Genomic DNA, 25,481 nt, shown 5'->3' on the forward strand with positions numbered 1-25,481 from the left:
AAGAAGGAGGTCACTTGAACCCATTGTCCAAGGTGCCCCTAAATGTTAATATATTTCTTTTACCAATAAGTAGTTAAGCATGATAAATATTTTTCTCTGAGTACATATTGGTGGGATATGTAAAAATAGCAACTGACCAGGACCCAAAGGAAAAGAAGAAGACTCCAGCCGGCGTTAAAGCAACAAAAACGGAGGCGAAGAAAATTGCTGGTCAGAAAAAATGCCGGTATAAAAGGGACCTAAAAAGGTCGTGGCATGGCACTTTTCCAATATGCCAATAGATACAAGACCAAATACAGTCGACACTCGCTACAAAAATGGGACAATAAATCCCCTTGTCAAGCCCTAGCTTAGACTTCACTCACTAGTCTCCACTGCATGTCCTTCAAAGAACAATAACAGATTTGCTTTAATTTTAATAAAAATTGTTCCACTGCCAAAATCCCAGTGGTCAGCAAGCTGAAAGAAAAGGCCGTGAGGAAAGCGAAAATTAAAAATAGGAAACTGTTTTGCATTTTAATTAGTTTGTCATTGTGGGCAAGTTTGCCAAATTTTTGGCAACAAACGTGACTTCTGTGCTGGCTTTTTGCACGGTTCTAACCCCTTTTTATTGGTCATGTCTCGGGAGTTGATCGACTTTTTTTTTCTTTCCCAAGTAAAGAAAGAGTAATCCCCAAAACTGTAAGTTGTCCGTCATTCTGATGATGGTCGTGACACCAATAAGTGGCATGTGTGCTGGTGTCCAGGAGTGTGTGTTTAGGTGGCTCGCCTTTGTTCGCCTGATTGATGATGTCCTTGGGAAATGGCCAAACAATACGAAATCCATAAGTTGACAAGACAATTATTTCGCAGCCCGCTGCGCTTCCTTCTACACAAATCGAAAAGGGATATAATCGTTTCGAGTCAAATTGAGGCATTATCTAGAAGTAGTCACGATTGGCTTCATTTGAATAATAGAGATTTAATCAAATTATGAGAATGTGAAGGCCATTTTGAGGTGCAACTTAGGGCGCATTGTGTTTGTAAATTCTAATTAGTCTAATAAGGAGCAATATTACAAAATATTTGATGAAATAAAATTCTAGTCTTTCTTAGTCTTATAATATCAACATAGTTATATATTATTCAACACAAAGCAAGAAAATGTTATATTAGCTGTACAAGAAAGCAATTGTTCTTAGATCACGAAAGTGAACACAAAACCATTTACATAATTTATTTGTTTATATTTACAAATTAAATTAATTCTGATAGAAATAATTTTTTGTGAATTCTTTTTTTTATATTCCATCAAATTTGATTTCCTTAAGTTTATAATTTTTTAAAACTTATACTTAATATGCCGGGTGTATACTATTTTATTATCATTTGACTTTACAAAAACGATTTTACAATGTATGCTACAAACAAATCCTGTTTCACATCCTTCTTCAAACTGTTATACCTCGATTGTAATATCCCAAAAGTGTTCTAACTAGAACGTATAACCGCTTTGTGCAAACATGTTGCAAGTTGCAAGGCAACATCTAGGTGTTAAGAAGTTCCATCTGAAAAATAAAGCAAGTTCTTGATTATTTCATGTATTTGTCTCTGGAAAAACTATTTTGATTAATCCTAACAAAAATTCTGTTAAATTTGTATTTTAAACTTAATCTTCGGATTGCACCAATGTTTCTTTTAGAAACCGTTCCTTATCTCCTATTTTACTTTAAATGTTAATGTAGAAAACATGATGAATGTATCAATGTAGAAAATATAATAAACTTTAGACTCAAAATAAAAAATTTGAGGAATAAAAAAAAATATTTAATAAACAAAAACAAATAATAAACGCTATAAGCTTCGCTGGAAAAATTTGCTTATGTTATTTATCCATTTCAGAAATTAAAGATACTTGATCTTAAACCTTCTTTATTCGGGAGCTGAAGAATTTTCAGATGCAGATAAAAATAAGACGTAAAAAGGTTACGGATGTCTGTATTTCCTGACAAGTATTGGCAAGTATTTTATTGTATTTATCTCAATTTTTATTTGAGTAAAACTACTTACGTTTGATATATAGATACCCCTAACCCAGTAGGCTATTTCCGAACCTTGTGTCAGCGCATCCGGCTGCAGATGCAGGATGGCAGGATGTCGGAATGGCAGCCAGGAAGTCCATGTCCGCTCGAGTCGACGCTGTGGTGCTATCAGTGATCCTGCAAGTGCTGGGATTCGAGGCTTCAGCTGAAGACGTCGTCAAGTGGCTCTCGGGCGGGCATTGAAATCAGCCGGCGGGAGTGTGAGCCCGAGAGGAGTAAGCCCACTTAAGGCTAAGTGCAGTTGATTGCTGCTGAAGGCGAGCAAATACATATGCCAAAAGTTCATAGTTCATAGTTCTAGGAGCTTTGTGTACTAAGTATTTAGGGAGCGCGGGAAGCGAGTTAAGCCTCATCATGTGTATCATGCCCTGACACTCATATCTCGTATCGTGATTAAATCGCACGACTGACAACAATGACCACTCGAGAGTTCAAATAAAATATTCCTTAAAATAAATAGGGTATATATAAATGAGGTCAATATTGTAACCCACACATAAATAAAGAGAGTGGCAATCATGAATATCACAACTTAAAAGAAAAACAAGAGAGAACGCTATAGTCGCATGCCTCGACTATTAGATACCCGTTACTCAGCTAAACAACTTAATATAAATATGCCTTCTTGTAATAAATTGACTAGAAATATTAATATTGGCTAAACACATACATTTTTAAATAGTATTATGTATATTAAAGTCTCAGTGTTTGCACAACACGAGTAACGGGTATACCGAATAGCTTTCTTTGAAAGGAGTTATCTTTGCCGGACAATTGCAACTGTGTACAATGTAAATACATACATATGTACATATATGCTTACATACATACACACATACGCCATTGTTTGACTCAGACCTCCAATTTGGCTAACTAGATTTGATTTGCATAGTTCTTGGGATATAGTTCGGTATTGACAAATGAAATCCATCGCAATTTCCTTTAATAGAAGTCCTTATCGAGAATTAACGTTGACTCTGTTGAGCACCTTGGCCAGCTGTTCCAAAGTCATCCGTTAGATGGCGCCATGAAAGGCGGAAATGTAGGCGCTAGCCAGGCTTAAGCGTTTAATGGGTTTTTGGGCGTTAGAGTGGGCGTGGCAAGCTTTTATTAGGCCAATCGATAGGTATTGACGAAACAAATACATATCAATTAAAATTTTCATAATATCATCAAAACTGTGGCCACAGCTTGTGGCTTGTGGGCGTCAGAGGGGGCGTGGCACCATTTTGAAACAAACTTGCGCTGCGTAGGAACTCCTAAAATCTACATGCAAATTGCCAATCTTCTAGCTTTTATAGTTTCCGAGATTTCAGCGTTCATACGGACAGACAGACAGACGGACAGACGGACATGGCTAGATCGACTCGGCTAGTAATCCTGAACAAGAATATATATACTTTATAGGGTCGGAAACGCTTTCTTCTACCTGTTACATACTTTTGCACGAATACAATATACCCTTTTACTCTACGAGTGACGGGTATAATAAAGCCTCTAAAATTTCTCATATTTATTTATTTTTAACCGGATTTTTATTTGTCAATCAATTTCTTTTAAAATGTCAAAAATATATAGAAATCAATATACTTTCTTAAGTGAGATTGCGCTTTTGTTTTTACCTCTGCTGTTTGTGTACCATAAAGTAAATGGTCAACAAAACTGAAGCATGTTGGGATGTATTTCGAGTGATTTTCGCAGGACATCCTTCACTGACCAAAAAGGATATCCCCGGCAGGAAATACTTGCAGGAGTTGAATTTTAGGGCGACCTTTGCGCCCAGTTTTATCCTGTTTTATTAATGTAATGCACGAAGAGTGTTTGCAAATATTTGCCCCATCTGTCCATGTCGACTCATAAATTATGGAAACATTGCATTTATCGCCGCTTCAAGTGTCGCGCTGCATGTAAAATATGCATTTATTGATAGCGCCCATACGCCGTGTGCTCCATTAGAAGCGCGCATTTCGCTGCGGTGTGTGCCAAATGCTTTCATAATATTGGCGATAATTTGTACAAATTATAGTTGCAATTGCAAGTGGCACCCTCACCCTTTCCCCCTTTCCCCGGGGAATGAAGCTGTGCGCAATTGTTGTCGGAATTTATTTCCATTGTCGACCTAGCAAAAACAATTATCGTGGAATGGAGTGCAAATATGCAAACAGAAATAATTTTGTTCAATTTTTGGAGGGTCCTCAGTCCTTTTTAGATGCCATTCCTGCCACCAATGCTTTTCTATTTTCACCCTTTCCCCCAAAAATTTCTACTTTGTTAGCCCACAAAGTCCGCAAAAGTGGCGAGCATTAAATGAGATTGGCCAATAAGTGTGCCAGTGGCATGCTCACACTTTACTTTTCGGCCAGGACCACTGCTTTTTACCCTGCCACGCCCCCAGTACCGCTCTGCACGACTGACCCGCCCCCAGTTGCACCGCAGCATTGTTGAATTTTCGGTTTGGCTGCAAAGTGATTTACGCAATTAAAATAATTTCATTCAAATGGTCTATAATTCAACTGGCATTTCATGCGGTTGCTGTAGCGGCCAGTTTATGCCTGACCACATTGGCCGTGACCACGCCCTCGCGGCGCAAACAACCATTGTCACATTCTGCGCCCCCGGAAAATAATGGTATGTGCCCTGGAATCCTCTGTAATCGGAACGAATTTGAAACTTTTTCGTAGGTTTTATAGTGGGCCAAAGATTATGCCATATTTCTACAATTAAAAGATTCAATTTCACTGACTTAAACTAATATCTTTAGTTTAACAAAAGCCATAAATCGCAATCGAATATTCATTTATTTAATTTATTAGAGTGCAACAATATTATTTTCAATAAATACATCGAAATTGTTTTTTTTCTTTGTAAACTGTATTTTGAATATTTTTTTTTGATTATAATTTAATTGCAAAATGCTTTAATTCATTATAAAATGCAAATAATTGAAAATCTATTTCAAATTATTAATTTAATGCGATTTAAATGACTTTTTTATTGTCTAACCCATTTTACTAATAAGCTAAGATGACATTAAAAATACTTTGATATGGAGTGCCTTAGTGCACAAGATTCTTTTAAAAAAAAACCTAAATAAAGATCCCCAGTAAATATCCTTTTCCGGAAATAAATAATTATATTCACTTTGCTATTCATTGCTCTGAACATTTTCTTTTGCAAATTTCTCGGAAGGAATCTCCCAAAAACATCGAATACAAGCCAGCAAAGGAGTTGAATTTCCTGGAAATTCACCTATTTATTGCCTGATATTTCCCAGAATTAAATTTCTAAATACGTGCATACCCGCTTCCATTCACGGTGCAAATGTCATTTGAGGAATTCCTGCGGATTACACGTATAGTATGTTGATGGCATCTAAATTTTCAGTCAAATTAGCGTGCAAATGCTGGCAAAGAATGCGGTCAAACGCGTGTGTGAAAAATGTTTTGTCAAATGAAAATGTGAAAGCGAAAATCTGAGGTCTGTGGCGCCGTGAAGCCTGTTTAAAACTGATTTCGCCGACCATGCCCCATGCTGTTTCCGAATCAATATCAGGCCAAAACCATGGCTCTGCTCTGCTGTTCCTGTGGCCATGGCACACAGGCAACAAATGTGTCTAATGCCAGCCATTAAGCAGAATCTATCAGGCCAAATTACATGCCCATGTCCGGGTCGGGATTTCGGGCCTACTGCCCGCCCATTCTACAAATTCAAAATCCAGCTAACAACAGCTTGGCACTGCGGTTGCTTAGGCAACCAGAAATTTGCATAAGCAGCGCGCATCAATTTGGACTCAAGTGAGCGTATAAATATTTTTATGCCAACGCAGTCGGCAGTCGGCAGTCGCAAAATGGCCTTAAAATCGTGGCCCCAACTTTGGGGTCTCATTGCATTCCGCCGAGTATACAGAACAGACTACGGGTATTTGGGCTGCCTGCGGTCAAAGGATGGCCGCAGCGTCGCATTATTGTTATACCCTTGCAGAGGGTATTATAATTTTGGTCAAAAGTGTGCAACGCAGTGAAGGAGACATCTCCGACCCTATAAAGTATATATATTCTTGATCAGGATCACCTCCTGAGTTGATATAGCCATGTCCGTCTGTCCGTCTGTCCGTCTGTCCGTCTGTCTGTTTCTACGCAAACTAGTCTCTCAGTTTTAAAGCTATCGGATTGAAACTTTGCACACACCCTTCTTTCCTTTGCACGCAGTATATAAGTCGGAACGGCCGGGATCGGCCGACTATATCCTATAGCTGCCATATAACTGATTGATCGGAAATGCCATAACTTTCGTGTTTGTAAAGTTAGGAAGTTGGGATTTTCTATGGGTTTTATATTTGGCCAATCAATCCGACCTACCAAATTTCATAAGGATCGGCCGACTATATCCTATAGCTGCCATATAACTGATTGATCGGAAATGCCATAACTTTGGTGTTTGTAAAGTTAGAAAGTTGGGATTTTCTATGGGTTTTATATTTGGCCAATCAATCCGACCCACCAAATTTCATAAGGATCGGCCGACTATATCCTATAGCTGCCATATAACTGATTGATCGGAAATGCCATAACTTTGGTGTTTGTTAAGTTAGGAAGTTGGGATTTTCTATGGATTTTATTTTTGGCCAATCAATCCGACCTACCAAATTTCATAAGGATCGGCCGACTATATCCTATAGCTGCCATATAACTGATTGATCGGAAATGCCATAACTTTGGTGTTTGTAAAGTTAGGAAGTTGGGATTTTCTATGGATTTTATTTTTGGCAAACAATCAATCCGACCTATCAAATTTCATAAGGATCGGCCGACTATATCCTATAGCTGCCATATAACTGAACGATTGGAAATGCCATAACTTTGTTGTTGTTAAAGTTAGGAAGTTCGGATTTTTTATGAGTATTAAGAATGCATCATATGAATAATTTTGGAGAATATAATTTACAGAGTATTCTGCAAGGGTATATCAACTTCGGCTCCGCCCGAAGTTAGCTTTCCTTTCTTGTTATTATTTTGAATTCGAACGCAGACAGGCATGCGGATAAGCTGGGATTTGCGGCGCAATTTAATGGAATTACAGCTGCATTTCTGCGTTTCACAGCTGCCCAATGAAGAAATAGTTAATTAATGAGCTGGTCCAAATTACACCTATATTTCGCTTTCAATTGCGGTTTCGCGTGATCGCCTGCCAAAACTTTAGAGGCCAAACGGACATTCAAAATTATTCAATTTCAAATCAGTTAATTTATAATTAAACATGGTGTCAAGCTCCAAAAAAGACAAATGGAATTGGGAAATAATCAAAAACTTACTATAATCATAGTCCTTATGAATTTTTGTTTTTCAAAAGCTATTGTTAATAAATTTAGTCTTATAATTATAGTATATAGCATACATCAAACCATAAGTGAGGTAAACGTAAACTAAAAATCAAATTGATTCAAAATATAATGAAGTAGTTTAACAAAGTACGAAGCATAGAAAAATATAAAAAAATAAATCAAAAATAAAAGAAAAGTTACACTTTAAAAGTTTTTATAAAAAGTAGTCATTAGTAAGTTAAAACTTCCCTAATGAATATATGAGTACCATGGCATTGCTGAATAAGCAACCACATACCTTTTAAATACTTTAGAATAGCTCGGGCGTGAGCTCCATTTATTTTCTCTCACGTGAATTGAGCTGAAAGTAATTAGAAAAGGAAGAATGTCCTGTGTTTTTGCAACACATCAGCAGGACAACAAATGTAAATTGTTTTGAGTTGCTCACACTCGTACACCGCCCACATGCTTACAATACCCATGTCCTTCTGGAGACATCCTACTTTATGCCCGGGAGCAATCTGTTCGGTGTGCATAAGCTTTGGCTGTCCATAGCTGTTCTATGGGCTCTCCTTTTCCTTGTTTTAAGCCTTTTCGATTTATTTGCTGACCCAGTTTTCAACGCCTGCCATCCTGCCATCCTGCCATACTGAACTCCTGGCCGAGCTGTCTATAATCCAGCGATTACATGTGACACACGCATACGTTGCAGCTTATTTTTCATTTCTTCGACTGCCGCTGGAGGATGCAGCCAGCTGCTGGGGTTCCCTTGTAGTTTGCATAAATAATTGAGCAGGCAGTGCCTTTAACACAGCTAAGCCCCCGAATGAAAACGCCACGGATGGGTTAATTTTTAAATAAAAAATTTTAATCGTATCGCTTTTTACTCTTGTTGTTTTACAATACTGTGGCGACAATGATTGCGCAAAAGACAAACAATTATTCTGTGTTTTTTTTTTTGTTTTTGTTTTATATTTTCCGTCCTGTTGTTTACCTTTTGTTATCGTTGCTATTTGTTTATTATTGTTATGTTTTGCTATGTTTCTTTATGATGTCATATTTATGTTATGCATTCACTAGTTTGCCATTTAGTTTAATTTCAACAGTTAAAAGTAGTTCGTTTTACACAGTTCGATTGCTTTATTACAACTATTTAACTATGTGTCGTTAGTCACACATAGAATGTAAATTTACTTGGCTAATGCATAACTCTAGAGTTTCACTAATTAACTTTAATATACAGGAATTACTTAGCTGATGTCCTACGATTACATATGTATTATGAATTATTTATGTACTGCGCTTTAAAGGTTGATGGCAAATGCGTGTGGGCTTATGGCATTAGCATTCCGTTGAGTTAGAATTCCAATTTGGCTGGCATATGTTTGTATTCACACTTAAACTCAAGTATATATATTTATTTGTAGGCGACTGCTTATATTTTTGATTGGTTGCATTAACAATTTGGAGATGAGCTCAAGTCAGAAACGAAAGGATGGGGAAATGGTAATTGAACCAGGAATTTAAACTTGAAATGATGATTAAGAAACTAAAAAGGGTTATTAAATAAATGTTGATTAAAAATCAATTATATACTTGGAATCTTCGACAATATTTTAATTTGTTAATACAAATTTAAATAAATTCCCTTAGCAACCAAGTCGGCATTTGGGAAATGCAGCATTATCTCTTATTACCCAATTCGCCAGATAATACTCTTATAAAATCAGCTTATGACTAACATTATTTTTACGGCTTAACGGAAATTAATAAAATTAATTTTACCTTTCTGTGGCCGCAACAAACAAAATGGCAATGCATAATTCCGAATTATGTTTCATTATAATTGTGTCCAAACACAAGATGGGGGAAATCACATCACATTTTAATTGGCCAAGCGTTCTCAATAAGTTTTAATTGGTTATTGCTTGATTTGAATAGCAAATGTTAGTCAATGTGGGCCTATATAAATCGTTTGAGATCCAGGCCAATGGAATTGTTGTTTTACAATTATAATAGTTATGAATTATATTATTTGCGGTATGTCAACAAAGTCATTTTAATTTTTTCTATCACCTGAAATCAAATCTGATATTTTAGTTCTTAACATTTTAATGCCCAATTAAATGAATTTATTGGGTGGAATAGGAAATCTTTTTTTATTGGTTATAATTATTTGTGTATTTACTGTACACTATTGCCAATTACTGCATTTCGAGTTTGAAAAAATAATCATACAAAATTACTTGATGCGTGTTTTGTAGCTGGTCGTCATTTAACACGAAAACGGTGTTTTTAATTAAGGTTGCTAAGCTAATGGGAAACCAATATTAAGCTAAGGGGAAATAGTGTCAAATGCCATTAAAATACAGTCTAAATGAACGTTTCGATGAAAATATTTCAGCCGCTTTAAAGAATTATTAGATAAATACGAAGAGAATTTTTTAATCATTACCAAATGTGGCAGCCTGGTTTACCGTCAATTATAAAATTGTGACATTAATATCAATGCAATAAAAAATTAAATAAATTGTATTTTGTGCGGGTGAATAAAACAGAAAATTGAATTTGAATTTGGCTTGGGATGAAAATGGCGCAGTGCAAATATTTGCATGATATGGCAATCAATTTAAATGTTTTATGACTCACTGCTGCTCTCATTTTGTTGCTTTTTGGCTTGTCTACGTTTTTATCTAATTATTGAATATTGAGCCTCGGCACTTGCACTGTACACTGCACTTTATTTGATTATTCATTAATTTATTAAAAGAGTCAACGCCGCTGGGCATAGATATTACTCATTCCTATAATGTTTGCGATACACATTTTTTTGCATGCCTCGCTTCGGTTAAGCCGTAATTATGTTTAAGTTTGTTATTTACACACATCGTATAGTAAATTTTGATTTTGTTTAAATATACACATTAAATTGTAATCAATTAGCTTACACATAGTATTATTTATATAAATACATTGCATTACAACGGCTTGGGCAGTAGAAAAAGGTTCACTATGAATATTTTAATTAACTTTATTTAATGAAAATGTGGCGGTTTTTTAGGAATAGGTAAATAAGTGAACGTAACAAATACAAATTAAACACATCAAATATAGAAAAAAGACTGTCAATCATATAAATATTAAAAACATCTATAAAGGCATAAAGTATGTATACTTTTGAGATTATTAATTTTATCTGTTTTTTGAGAAAGTCATTTATATTCAACAGTATTGGTAATAAATAAAAACATGATAATATTGTACTTTATATGTACTTTAAAGTATTATTGAGATATATTAAAGCATAATTTGATTATTTAATTATAACCTTTTTTTTGAAAAAGCAAATAAGAAATTATTGAACAATTTGAATGAAATATGTATATATTGAAAATTTTAAATCAGATTAAGAGAATCGATTTAAGATCAAGAAAACTTTGATATTTATTTTATTGTGCAGGAAAATCATTCAGAAAATGAAGTTTGATTTGATTAAATTAAATCCACTGCTGCGCCATTGCTTTGCATTGTGGTTTTTATTTGGTTTTGAGTACAAGTTTAAAACTGACACACTAAACGGCTGAATAGCAAACACTCAAACGATCATTCACACACTCAGAGATACTTAACCAAACACTCACTCGCACACATTTCATGTGGCTCTTTAAATTACTCTATTTAGTTTGGGGCTGTTGTGGCCTTCATTCGATCATCTGTGACAGGACCTTTTGGCCAGGACATTACTGGCGGTCTGGCGACAGCTTTTCACCGCAGGACACCGCTTCCTCGTGGCTGTTGTTGTTGTTACTGCTGCTGCTGCTGCTGTTTTTGTTGCTGTTGCGGCTGCCACACTTTCACTGGATGCACTTTCTCCCGTTGCAGCCGCCGGCAATGATGATGGTGATGGTAATGGCGATGGCGACGTTAATGATGCCGGCAGTGTGGAGCAGCACCGTTGACTGTAGCAAAGGACAAGGCCCAGCAGCAGGACGATTGTCAGCCAATTGTACTGACAACCGGATGAACCAGTTTGCATTGCCTCCGGATGTTCACCTGAAATTATGGCCCGAACTAATTTCAACTTTATTGCATTGTCTTGAGCTTACATGTTAAAGCGGTAAATAAAGGCAAGTACTGGTACATGAATGTGAGGACAAGTAAGAGAGTTCAAGTACGAGTTGTATGTGCGTGTTTGTATATCCTTGTTACTCCTCGAGTCACCGTGCCGTAACAGAATTGACCGTCTTTATTTGTTGCGCTCTGTTTGGCCTCGCCAGTGTGTGTGTATGCTGTCTGTTTACTTGTGTATAGTGCATAAATATTTAATTAATGCTGCAGTGTTTGGTTTTGGGGCCATGGCAGCCGGGGGAAATCGTCAGACATTTGTGATTTCTGCCTGGACAAACTCAGGCGGTGTCAGTCGGAGCGTATGAAATATTTAATCATCAAACTGCCGACCACCGAATAATTAGCTAATTTCACCCAAGCATTGTGATGCCTGTTAATAAATTGATTTGACAAATGATTTATTTCTCCACTACCGGCTCTTAATTCCTTCCCCCTAGAGAAGTAGGCAAAGCACAATGTAACCGTTTAATTGCCGAAATGAAGTGGCCCTGTTAACACATGGAATACTCAAGTTGAAAGTGCTTGCACGCGGTGCTGGGCAAAGGAGTGCCAACATAAATAACACAAAACACCTTTAAGGACTCGTATCAATTACACATGTTCAACTGGCCGAGTGTGTTGTCCTGGTAATTGATTGAGTTGAATTTTTCCGCCCATTAACTTTGCCACTCCAGCCACTGCAGACTGTACTGTGTGTAAAATGTGTACAATGTGCAAACAAACAGTGGCTATGATGTAATACATGGCGTATGCGTGATGAGCGAATGGGTTGTGCCGTAATACACGGCGTATGCGTGATGTGGCATGGGTATTTCCATCCCCCCCACTGAGTTGTAAACAGATTGCGTAGGTCGTCGAGGGACTCTCGATTCGAATTCGGTTTCTGCTGCAAAACAAGATGGCCAATAAATTTGGATGATGCCTAGTTTGGGGCCCATACAAACATATCACGCATACGCAATGTGGCCCTTAGCGTGGGAAGTAGACAGTGCGGCACAAGACAATGTATTTGTTGACAGCACAGGAATTATTAATAACGTACGTGGCGCACATAATTCATCATCAGGACCAAGATCTCGCCGACCTTTCTCCTCAGACACTGCATAACTTAAATAACCTCGAGCATTGAGGCTGGTAAAAAAAAACAAAAAAAAACACAAGTCACCAGCCGGCTAAGCCAAACAAAAGGCGAGTAAAGTGCACTGAAATGAAAGGAGCTCAGTAGTTGAAGCCGAACAAAAAATGGTAACTGAAATATGCAAAATTAGCGCTGATGGATTCTCAGGAAGGAAACCGGTCATGGAAGGATGCAGCTAAGCAACTATCAAAAGCTCCACACAAAATTCCCTCTCAAGGACGAAAGACGCAGGACGCTCGACGAGCTGCATGCACGTAGTTTCGAGTGTTTTTACGAGCAGCTTTGCATACTTTGGCAGTATTTTTACATTTTCTTAAACGCGCTTTGTTTGTGCATTTTATGCCGGATGGCGGCTGACAGCCACTTGTTCTCCGCACTTTGCAAGTGCCTCTAAAGAGCGACATAAAGCTGCGATTTGGTTTCGCTAAGCGCCATTCAATTACGGCCACAATTGCCACCCGCTTCTCAACACTTGATGCGACTTCTTTCCGCCGCCTAAATGAATTACACAGTTCATTAGCGCGATTGTTGCGTGCCCAATTGAGCCCGTAAATATTAAATAATTTCCATTATCAAGTGCAAATGGGCAGAAATGTTGATTGCCATTAATTTGTGTTTTACATGGCCAATGAAAGGCGATTAGAAAGCTGCCAGCAAGGCAGAAAATTCAATTAATACCAAGATGTTTTAAAACGACTTAAGCTGCCTTCGTAAAAGAGAAAGTTTTTTGGGACAGATGACAATGCGATTATGTAAGAAAGACCGAAGATGAAAGCATAAATATGTATTTAAAATATATCTGTATTCATTTTTTGTTACACATTAATTGATTGCATGTTTTAGAAAATAAAAACTATTAAATTTAAAACTAGTGTACTGCTAACATTGTCTTACACATTTTATTACCCATGACACCTCTGCATATTTCACAAAATTAAACGCACCAACTGTTTGTCTACCCAAACCCTTTATATTTGTCGGAAACAGTACACAAATATTACATAAAAACCAAAAAGTTTGTGGTAGTCGGTAAGGATCAACACAAGTCCTTTTTGATGAAAGAGAGTTACAATTGTGGTATTGCATATTTCACAAAATTAAACCCAAAAATGTGAGAGCCATTTAAAAACTGAGCTACCTCTTTATTTACCTTATCAAAAGCGTTTTGTGCAAACATAAATTCTCTGCTTGCCAACCGTAATGTTTGTTCTGTTTCCAGGAAATTAGAGGACCCTGGACTCTAGCAAGTATTTTACGGGGCGATGCACTTGTGGGCGTTTCTTCGCCCAACAGTCGGAAGTGGGTTAAATGGCCTTCGTTCGGCTTGGTCTATTGTTTCACTTTGCGTGCTTTTCAATTATGCATTAAACTATCGTGGGATATAAAAACGCTTTGCCGCTGCTGCTTGACACTGTGCACATCCGGCCTGGGCATGATAAGCATTTCACGGACTTTATCGCCGGGCATGGGCATGCAAGGAGTAAAAAGGAGTGAAAAGGAGCAAAAAGTAGTACAACAAAAAAAAAGGACGAAAAAGCGTAGTTGCCCGTTGAGGTGGCATTGCATTACGAGGAGTCAGTCGCTTTTTATTTTCCACTTTGCTGCAAGTTTATAAATAAAATGTGCATATGTGACACTCGAGCACGCAATGCCGTTGGCAAGGAGTTGGCCAAAAAGGGGCGGGCCCCAGGAACTGGGCGTGGCAGCGAATACCAGCGCGCGAACAAAAACCGGAAGCCATGCATCGTACCCCCTTCCCCTCCTCATCCACCGCTTTTCGTACCCTCAGTAACCTTACTACCCCAAAAAACTCGGCTTTATTATTGTTTTTGCCACACGTTGCGGCTGGCTAAAAGTTGTGCTTGTTTTTCATCCTGCGTTGACATTTACGTCGCTGTCATTAATTTTAAGCTGCACGCTTTTTGGGCGGCAGCCTCGAGTCCAAATTACGAGTTATCCAGCGAAAAAATAAGAAACTCCCACTCGCATTTGCATTTACAATCCGGAATTTACCTAAGCTCCTCCAGGGGTAAAATTGTTCGCAAAATCGAGCTCGAACTTTTTAACATTTCTGTGATTTTTGTGCAGCGCAAATACACGAATTAAGGTTTTTCCGAGTGTGACATATTTATTATTGTTTTGAGCTCATATTTTACGCGGATTAAAAAAGGTTTAGCAATGAGTTACTTTTGGTTTTAATTTAAGGATTATTACATTTATTCATTAGACTGATTTACCAGGATTTAAATATATTTACTTGAGACTTTTATTTCATCAATGGAAATAAATTATTTACTAAGCTGGCGGTTATTTATTATTTTTTCCACTTACATCAATTCAACAAAGTGAAATGCTGAAACCCATTTCTCTGACTTTTATCAGCATTTATTCAGTTAAACAAAATTTCGCTTCTTATCGACATTTCAGCTATTAAGTGCTCTAAAACTAAAAGAAAATACCAGGCTACGAGTGCAGGTATAAAATATCTTTCTTGAGCAAAACTTTCCAGCTCCCAAAATTTTGTTTTAATCAGTTAAAATGCCTGTCTAAGCCGTAAAATGGAAACTGAGTCTTAGTGTCTCAGCGTTTCTCATTGAAAATGTAATTTAAAAGTTTTCATTTTTATTTTATTCTATACGCACAAGACTTTCAGACTTATGGGCAATTTTTTGTTTTTATTTTCTTGTAGATTTTTTTTTGATTTTATTTGGCACAAAACTATTTGAAAAGTTTTGAATTTAATGCGCAAATACGTATTATGGGTCCCTGGCCCCCGGCCCCCCTATCCACTTTATAGATATGTATCCGTATTTCTGTCGGACATTTGTCTGACTGTAATACATTCTAACAATATTGTCGTTTGTCGCAGCGTCTCGTTTCGTTTCGTTTAGTTGAGTTTCGATGGAAAGTTTTGTGCACTGCCTGGCTGAAATAATAATTGAATGTCACTTGAACGACAAGTTGGGCTCGAGTCAAAACGAGTCGAGAGGAGAGCGAATCCGGCGAGAAAACTACCAAACAATTTTGTCAAAGTGACAAAATGCCGAACGGCGGCAGCTAGCCAAAAAACTTGTTTTCACAGGCTTAGCCAAAAGTCTCTGCTCAGGGATATATATATATGTATTTTATCAGCGGTTTTGCTGGCTTTTGCTCGACTTTGCTCGAAAATACCAGAAAATATTTTTTGGGGTAAAGGTTGAGGCCGAAGGGGAATTCCAATTGAATTTTGAGCAGCTCAAGGGGAATTTTTAATTGAGCGCAGGCAAATCTTTCGCCCAAAGCAGACCGCACACATAGTTTCGTTAGTTTTAGTCAAAATCCAAAGCCAAAGCCAAAGCCAGAAATCCAAGCTGAAGTCGAATGCCAAAGCCAAAAGCTGTAACCACATTTTAAGTCCCCGAAAGCGACACATATAAATCACGAATGAATTAAGTGTGGCCTGACCTGTTACCACTGCTTTTCCTTGGATTTCCCGTGCTCTTTGTAGCTTTTTGTGCTCGCTTTTCTTTTCTTTTTTTTTTCTTTGCTTTTTTTCACCCCCATTCGTTTTTCTTTGATAAACTTGAGACGTGCGTCCTTGCCATTCAGATGTGAGTGTGTGTGGGTGGCCGCTGACTTACTGTTTGCGTAAGTCAGGACCCACAACAAGGGATGGCGATCCTGGAGCGGGATGCCCTTTGCCGTTCGTCATTTGAGTCATTGCGGTCAAGGCGCCTGCCCCTCCGCCCCTCTGCCCCTCAATCTTTCGTTCACTGTCTTTGGTTTAATATGTGGCCGGCTGTTTTAATGCTTTATTTGCACGTGCTGACGTTTATCTCGACTCGCATTCGCACACACGCTCAAAGGACTCGCAGGATACTTTCGCAGACGGCGTTGGATTATCGGGACAAAAAAGTTCGGCCAGGCTAAGAGGCGAAATGGAAATGGAGCCCGAACTTGCTAGACCAAAAGGAGATTACCCAACAAATTGTCCTGCTAATGTGATGCTCTCAAAGCGAAAAGGACGTGCAAACCTAAAAGTCTAAAAGTTATTTCATCCAAAGAACATAAAAAAGTGTTACCATTTATAAAATGTAGACTTGTTTCCTGAAATTACCCAAAACCTAATTTCTGATATAAAACGTTTTTTTAAATACTTTAAACGTCCTTTGTGAATATTTTTGTATTCATTATTTTCATTTTCATTTATGCAAACATAAAGTTTTTTATTCAAGAAGGTCAGAAAAGTCTTCTTTAATTAATCAAATTCGATGTATAATAACATCCCTTAAACAGCCAAAAGTAATAAAATTAAAATAACTAAAATCGTATTTTCATGTATTGAAATGAACAAATTAATGTGTTGATGTTGTCCTATTTAAGAAAATTAACATTTGTATTCAATTGTTTATAATAATAGACTTATTAAAAATATCAAATATAAATATAAACATTAAATAGGAATCAATTATTTTAAAAACACTTTAAGTTTTTTATTTATTTTGTTGTGAAAAAATAAAAATTTCAAAAATAAAATCTCAACAATTGTCTTGGCTTAAAAAAAAATGTAAAGAAATTTTGAGCCTAAAACAGGCTAGTATAACTGTTCTAAAACTCAATCTAAGGACTGTTCACACGATTCAATGCAAAAGTTAGCCTTTTAATGAAATTAATTGAACACTGCAGGCCACTTCCTTTTCGAATCCTTTATACAGCCATGTGCCGGCCCACGCAATTTACGAGTGGCAAGTGTTTGCTGATTTGTTGAAACGTTGATGCACAATAGGCCACGTTCGCAGTGAACTCCATGGGTGGTGGGTGAGTGGCCTTGACAACGCCTTAGCCTTTGCCTTTGCCTTTGACTTGTTCTTGGGTATTTCGGGGGGGTTGGGAGGAGTGGAGAGGCCGTCGAAAGTTTGTCCATGCAGCGCCCCAACGCCTCCAAGTCCTGTAACCCCGTGTGTCTGTATGTGTTGACCTATCAGTTTACGTGCCATTTAGCACTCAATTAAATTCGTACAGCGCAAACACACAGGAAATACCCGGAGCAGCCACCGAACCAAGAACATTTAAGTAAATGTGCGCTCATCAGCAGGCAGTCAGGATGCTTCAAGGACGATCGGGTGAACAGGATTTGCAATGGCTGCCTCTCAGCTCCATGCTATTAATCAAGGCAGTGAGCATTTGTTGAAAGCAATTTATTTCGTTATCGAATGGATTTGTCCAAGTGGACTGCGAAAAATTATGCAGGCCAAGCGAAATAAGAAACTTTCGATTTTCCGTCGTCTCGTGTGTAATGCATTTGCCAGATATTCCAGTCCTGGGGATTTCAAGGAGCTGTCCAGAACACACACATATGAGAGCGTTTGTTTGCTCTAATTAAATGTGTGAAGAGCTGGAGACCATAATTCATATTTATCGATTGGTCAAATATTTTATTATTTAAATTGAGATTGCTGCCAGCTGGTTCCTAAGTTTCGCTTGAAGATGACATCCTGCTAAGTGCAGAGAGAACTTGTTGCCTGATTTATCTACCGGGTCTTTATCGTTATACCACCAGACATGGCCAACACGTCAAAAATCATGTATACGCAGTGTGGTCCGCTTGCCCTATTGATTTTTGTCGCTTGATTAAACAACAGTAGCTGAAAAGCTAAAATCTGAACGCGTTTTGCAATTGGGTTACGTTATCGTAGCCATTACAACAAGCAGACGGCAATCCAATTACGATCCTATTTCTGGCCGCAACGCAGACTGACTGATTGACTGACTGACTGACTGGCTGAGTGACTAAATGATTGGCTGGCTGAGTGCCTTAATGATTGCCAAATTAGCCAAAGGTGCACTTAGCTTTAAGCTTCTTCAGTATCAGTGGGAGTGGCAAGATTAGTCTATTAGATCCATTAACGTCATCCAGGTCTGCCAAAATCAGCAGCTTGCTATTGGGTTATTGTAATACTCCTGCCCCAAACAGTTAAAATTTAATATTTAGCAATATTTAAGATTTCTAGCATTCCAAGGCTCTTTAATTTAGAGTTATTATTCTTCAGCATTTGTTAACGCCTTTAAATAAAGTTTAATACCCAAGTTGATTACCTAAATGAAAATCAGTGATTACAGAATCTAAACAAAAAATTATCGGACCTTAAAACTTATTAAATATAGTTTAAGAATATTAAAAACCTTCCAAGGATTCAAAATTCAAATTTTGTTTATAAGCATTTGTTCTTACAAATTTGCTTCTGTGGACTTGAATGTATTGACCATCATTTATTTTAGAGAGAAACATTTTTTTTACACCTAATTTTTAAACCAAATTTGGAAAATTTGTAGAATTAGCGAAAATTCGCAAAACATTTTTAAGTTATTCAAAGACCAGTCGTTAGAACAAATGTTGCAAAAGTTTCCTTTAGCCAACCAAACTGGAAATGTAATTTTAAACCATTATTATTCAAGGCCCTGTGCTTGGTAACCAAAACCTGCCAGCCTGCCTTTCATTATCGGACATTTTATAGTAATTTAAAATTCAAGCCTCGAGCCAAAAACCGAAGCCCACTGCCCACTTAAATTTTAGTTAAAGTTTATCCTGTCAATGTGCGCACCATTGAAACCTGAAACGGTGACAATTTTGGGGGCAAGAACTTTACCGTTGGTCGTAACAATATGTTGTGGGCGAATCCTCCACTTTCCCTTTTTCCCCTCTCTCTCTCTCTCTCTCAGTATTTTGTGGCAACTTTTGCGAACAAAACTTGCTATTGGATATATCCTGCCCGATGCAGCATTTACCTGTGTGCGTGCCGCCTCAAGTGCTCCATAAGTAGACCCGTTGTATCCTGTATCTATTCGCCATATAACCGCCCCCTCCCCCCAACGCCCCCTTCTCGCCACGCCCCTGTGCGTTTAGTTACAGAATTTTGTGGTAAGTAAAACATTGCAGCCCCGAGTCACATGACACACGCACACGAGTGCAGATGGGAAAACCAGGCAACTAACCCGCACAAGTTGCATTCTGGGTCATCTTTGGACAGGCCTCCGGGGAGGAGAAACGTACACTCAAAAAAAAAGTGTTTACTTGGGATACAAATTAATATTTAAATATTTTCAATGCATTTAATTATTACAAGTGTTATGTGGGCGTGGCACTCAAATCGCAAAGGTGTCAACTTTCGGAATGAAATCTTTATATTTCTGAATTTAAAACATCCTGTTGCATACTTTTAGGCACCCTTACAAATGATTTCAAATCTTCATCCCTTTAAAATATTGAAATACCCAGCCTGCCTCAAGTGTTAATCTAAGAATTAATGAAATGTTAACAAACCTTAACCTTAAAAGGGTTCTCTAAAAATGTAAGCATTTTTTTCAGTGTAGTTTCTCATTGCCAACGCAGCGTAAAAGTGCCGCATACGGATGCACGTCCTCTCATATAGTATAGTGTGCTCCGTACGAGCATCGCTGTGGTACACCTCAAATATTATTACCAGCATTCTTACCGATATTGCCGTGTACAGGACACTCCACCCAGGAGGGTCTGCTGCCACTTGCATGCCAACTGGACATGTATTAAGGCCAACTTCAACTTGTTATCGTCGAGAAAACCACATCGGAACGAGCGGTTTGGGGTATGCCGATTGAACCATCGGAGAATGGCATGCTGGGAATTCATTCGCGGATCGAACTTATTTCAAGCACTCCCTCGAAAAATGTAGTGGAGCATTTTTCATAGCAGTGAATAGTTTTGTGAAGCGAAAAGTTGAGGTAGTAAGTTCATACACTAAGAAGAATCTACTTTTTTTAATTTCATAAAAAGCTTTTCTCTCAAAAAAGTTTTACAAACTTAAAAATACAGATACGATAAAATAAGTTTTATAGGTGCTCAAAAGCAAGCATCGGATGTATTTATTTCGAATTACGACGTTCTCGTTTTTAGTGCATGCTTATACTCGCTTTAATTAGTGATTTCAAAACGTAAGCAATATTTATACGCCCTTGTTAATAAGTATTTACTAATTACAAAAAATGCTATACTCGTATTTATATCAAATAAAGAATATTAAAAATAATATAAGTATAGTATTTTATAAGCTAATAACAACAGCTTCTTAATTTTGTTTAAGTTATTTGGATTTTCAACTGTTTAGTAAGTATTACACGGTTTTTTTAGTTTTAGCTTAAAACATAGAAGGTACCAGCAATTCGAGTGTTTATTGCAGCCATTTGATACCCAATTGTTAGCTACTTAAAAACAGAAAAACGGAAAAAGACGATGATTTTAAAGACTTTAAAGAAAGCGACGTCGAGGCACAAAGTTAAATGCAATTTCAGGTAAACGAGTCCAAATTGATTGCAGAAAGTTGTGCGGTTGAAGCGGCACAATGACGACATTTTTACAGCTACAGCGGGTGCGGTGAGAAAATGCAGAGTGAGTGCAGCAACATAATGAAATATTACGAATATGCATCGCAAAATGTGGGAATACAATTACGAGTGTGTGCCTGTGTATGTGTATTGCCTGCCGCACACACGGTAACGTGAGTACTTTTATTTAATTTTGTTGCAGCTGCATTTGTTGTTGCTCCGTGAAGCGCTCTTGAAACTTTGTACAGAACACGCAGCCAAGCGCTTAATTTGCAACATTTCTTTGTCACAAGAACACAACAACCGACAACGAATGCTGCAACAACAGCGGCAGCAAATGCCACGCCTTTAAGGCGGCAGCCGGGACAACTCGCACATTGTAAATAAGATGTAATAATTTAAAAACGCAGGAACCAAACAAAAAGAAGCACAAGAACGGCTGTTTTTTAAATGCGCGAGGGTTGCTCGAAAGTCTGCAGGCAAAAAAAAAACTGAAAACAAGGAAGAAGGATTAGCTGCGAACCGATGCAGCAAATACCCTGGCAGATTTGTCAACAGATTTACAACCTTTCTGGAAAAGACAGCTTAAGTTGGCTTTGCTGACAAATTAAAATCATCCTTTCAGGATTTGGACTTATGTAAAATTAAAAGAAAATAACAAACACCTACCTCTCAACCATTAAGAAAAGATATTGTTGACCATTCAAAAAAAAATAGTAAAAAATGTATATGTAACAATGGATTGTATTAAATGTTAAGCAACCTAAGAAACAAAATCTTGACACTTTATTTAAATGTTAGTTTATAAAATTAAATGAAAAAATCAAGAATCTTCTACAATTTATTTTCTTAAATCCCCCTATTTTTTCTTTAATGTTTTCATTGACCATGTTTATCTTATTGAAATACTAATACTCTAAAGATATTCTCGTAGTATTTTTCCAAAAGCTCTTTAAAATTCCTTGTTTATTCTAAACACATCTGGTGATGATTTTGCACATTGTTCTTCCTTCCAGGACACTCTGCGTAAGAGTATAGAAAATAAAACGCTTTTAAGCCATGTCGGTGCCGTCATCAGTGGCGTACACACACAGCACACACTCACACACACACAGACAACCGACACACACACACAGACAATGCATGTTGCAATTGACAGCGGAATGGCAGGCAAAAGGCGCAGCTGCTTTCCCCACACACACATACACACATGCGGAAGAAAAGCGAGGCAACTGGGAAAAGGCAGCCCGCTCCTTAACCCCACACTGCCCCACCATTCCCCCAATCTAGGACGAAAAAGGAGCAGCTGCTCCTCGTGGCCAAAAAACCGTTTCGTAATTAAGTGCTGCCGGCAAAGTGTGTGGCTCGTGTGTGTGTGTGTGCGTGTGCTCTTGGCTATTGGTTGTGGGTAATGAGAGACCTCAGGAGTGGGCGTGGTCCTACGCCCCCGCACACCTATAACCAAAGATCTCTGCTTAGCCATTTGTTTGCTTATTTAAGTTTGAGTCTGGTTTATTTTTTTTTTCCAACTTTAAATTGGAAATTCCTTGAACAAATATACGAGCACATCCTTTCGCTTCATTATCAACGCGCTTAATCATGGAACTTTAACTTGTCCAACTTGAAAAGTGTACACGAGTGTCTGGACCTTCTGAAATTGAAAGCCCGAGCAAATTGGAAATGCAACTTTGAATGGGTTAAGACCGGCTGAATAGCCAGCAGGCTCAAATCGAAAACTGCGGTGACATTTCGATATCCACTGACACAGGAATAGTGAACGGGAATCAGCACTTGGACTTGGTTATTCCCGGGAAAAGTTAGTCCTGAACAAACAGTGACAAACTGGGAAACGATAAGGGGCAAACAATTGGAACAACGCCAAGAAAAATTCACACCTTTGAAAGCGTCCTATTCTTTGTCTTAAATGGGAAATTGGAGCAGGAGCATGGGAAACCCTATTGAAATCTTACATAAACCGATATCTTTTTATTGAGGTTATTTTGTTAGCCACTGAATCGCAGAATCATTAAAGTTCTGTCCGTTGTTCTATACAAATTCAACTTTTTTAAATGTCATCTATTCTTGTTCTTTAAAAAGTCATGGCAAATCTGTAATAATAAACTATTAAATTAAATTAGAGAGCATTATTTTACTTGTTTGAAGGTGACTGATAGTTTTCAACAACGAAAGAGCCAATTTAACTTGTTTTTAGGACCCAAAAACTTTGAAAATAACTCAGTCATGCAGGTCAGCTGTTTGACAATTTAACAGAAACAATTTGGGTCTTTCTTTCAAGTAAGAATTAGTAGTTTCAATGGGTCGGTCGTTTAGGGAATACCCTTATTAATTATTGAATCTATGAAATACTACCGAACTGTGCCGATTTTATAAAAATACACTCACTCGTCTTTAAAATTTAAATACAAATTTGTGCATAGCTATTACTCGATTCTCAGATTCAAATTGTTGGGGCAAGCCAAAAAGGATAATAAATTTATAAGTAAAATTTGTAACTTTTTTGCGTTGAGCTGAAAAAATCACTCTTTTATCACAAATCTCTCTTTTAAATTTAGCTTTAAAAATGCTATTGTCAGTACGGATCGCTCAAAACATTGTAACTTTACTCGTGTTTAAATTAAATTTAAAGGTTGACACTCTTAGAAAACTTTAAAAATATATTACAAATCTATTGACTAAGAGAATTTTGAATGACTCGTATCCATAACTCATAGAGTTTGTTTCCAAATGACGATAGGGATTTATGGATTAGATCACTCTTACTCATTCTAATTAAGTCATAGAAGTCTTGATTAGATGCTTAGAATAATATATGATTTTATATTACGGCGACTTTACTTTAGTATTTTTTGTTTTTATTTCAAGTAGGGTTTGCTTTGTAAGGCTGCTTAAATTTTCGGAACATTAATTGAAAAAAAGGTGCAGCATAATAGCAAAATGGAAAATAAAGAGTCTGCGACTTTGATGAAAATGAACGATATAAAAGATAAGAAAGACCTCGAAAATACAATACCAATTGAGAAGATGGAGAGCTCTGAAAACTTCGTGACAATCAATGTAAAGTTCAAAGATAACATACAGAAAATTATCCTACCTATCGAAGACACATTGGACAAACTGCAGGAAGTAGTTTGTGAACTATTCGGTGTAAAACCGAATTGTCAAATTTTGTACGGCTGCGGTCTTCATGCTAATACTAACCAGGATATTTTTAACAAGCGGCTCAGTAGCTTGAAGCTTTCATCTTATAACTATCTTACTGTGGAGGAGATCATTGAAAGCAAGCTTGCAATAACTATAGTGGAGGAACCGAGTGGCCGCAAGATAAACCTGAGCTTGTCCAGTGATACACTGGTTGGCGAACTCAAACAGCATGTGTTTTGCATATGCGACATTCCGGTGAAATGAACAAACTGATGAAACCACCTTGCAGCAAGCGGAATTAAAAGGAAATGATAAGGTTCTTACGGTTCGCAGTCTAGAAAGTAAATCACCCGATAGCTCCAATTCTATGTTCAAGTTTTATTGAACTCGACAGTTCTTCAAAAGAAGAAGAGACAGATTTCGATTTTAGTTCTTTCCATTGTGAATTTACGCTCGACTCTGCATCGTCTATACCTTAAAAATCCCGATACGGGGGAAGTCTTACCTTTACTCAGTACTACAAGATGCGTTATGGAGATCCCACTCCTGAATTTTATAAGGGCGAACTAACAAGTGCCTTTAAAGAGGCTTTTAATCAGCCACCTGAGCAGGTTAGTGTCTTACACTTTTAGTCCATTAAATACTAATTATCACATTTATCTTTTAGGGTAAAATCTTGGCAATTTACTTGCACAATGAGAACAGCGTTCTAACCAACATTTTCTGCCATAACGTTTTAAAAAGTGAGGTAATCTAAAGAACGCTGAAGAACCACTTTATTCTATACGGTGCAGATCTGACTAAGCCAAAAAATGCAATGTACCTATTCAAAACACTCGGCTGGGAAGCAGCATACGCTGCCAAAGGAATTGATTTGGAATGCCTTCCAGCTTTTATGCTGATCGGTAAGGATTCTGAAGCACTTCGCACAGAAATATCTGTCATTCATGAATCTAATGGTGTGGACGAGATAGAACGTCAACTTCTGGAACATTTCAATCTGCTTACGTGTTTAGATTAATACATTTTATAAAAAACAAGAAATATTTTTATTAGAATTTCAATAAAACCATCAGTATCATTCAGAAATTCAAACATTTTTCATTTGCAGGTTATGCTAAATTTATTGAGTAGTGAGATTGTATTGTGATTTAATATACAATGGTAAACATATATTAGACCGGTAAATAAGCCTAAGGAAAAACTGAATATTTGTGAGAAATTAAGATCTACGAAATTTAAAAGTACCCACAAACTATTATAAGTTTTGAAGTTGGCTTTCCTTCCGGTTCATAAGCACACCTCTTGCTCTTGC

The 25,481-nt window shown here is 37.4% G+C and overlaps 1 protein-coding gene across 2 annotated transcripts in view; it reads right to left on the bottom strand.

The window, feature by feature from the left end:
• Positions 1-10,643: 10,643 nt before the first annotated feature.
• Positions 10,644-25,481, bottom strand: part of LOC108039304 (junctional adhesion molecule A) — a 104,789-nt gene continuing 89,951 nt past the window's right edge. The window contains exon 7 of one of the 2 annotated variants that reach the window (XM_017116252.2): positions 10,644-11,454. In XM_017116252.2, the coding sequence (XP_016971741.1) occupies positions 11,111-11,454 (344 nt within the window). In that variant the 3' untranslated portion in view covers positions 10,644-11,110. Of the gene's footprint in view, positions 11,473-25,481 lie in introns of both variants that reach the window. The other variant, XM_017116251.2, reaches the window with a different exon arrangement.

The sequence above is a fragment of the Drosophila rhopaloa genome, unplaced genomic scaffold, assembly GCF_018152115.1.
Source record: "Drosophila rhopaloa isolate 14029-0021.01 unplaced genomic scaffold, ASM1815211v1 contig_163, whole genome shotgun sequence".
Classification (NCBI taxonomy): domain Eukaryota; kingdom Metazoa; phylum Arthropoda; class Insecta; order Diptera; family Drosophilidae; genus Drosophila; species Drosophila rhopaloa.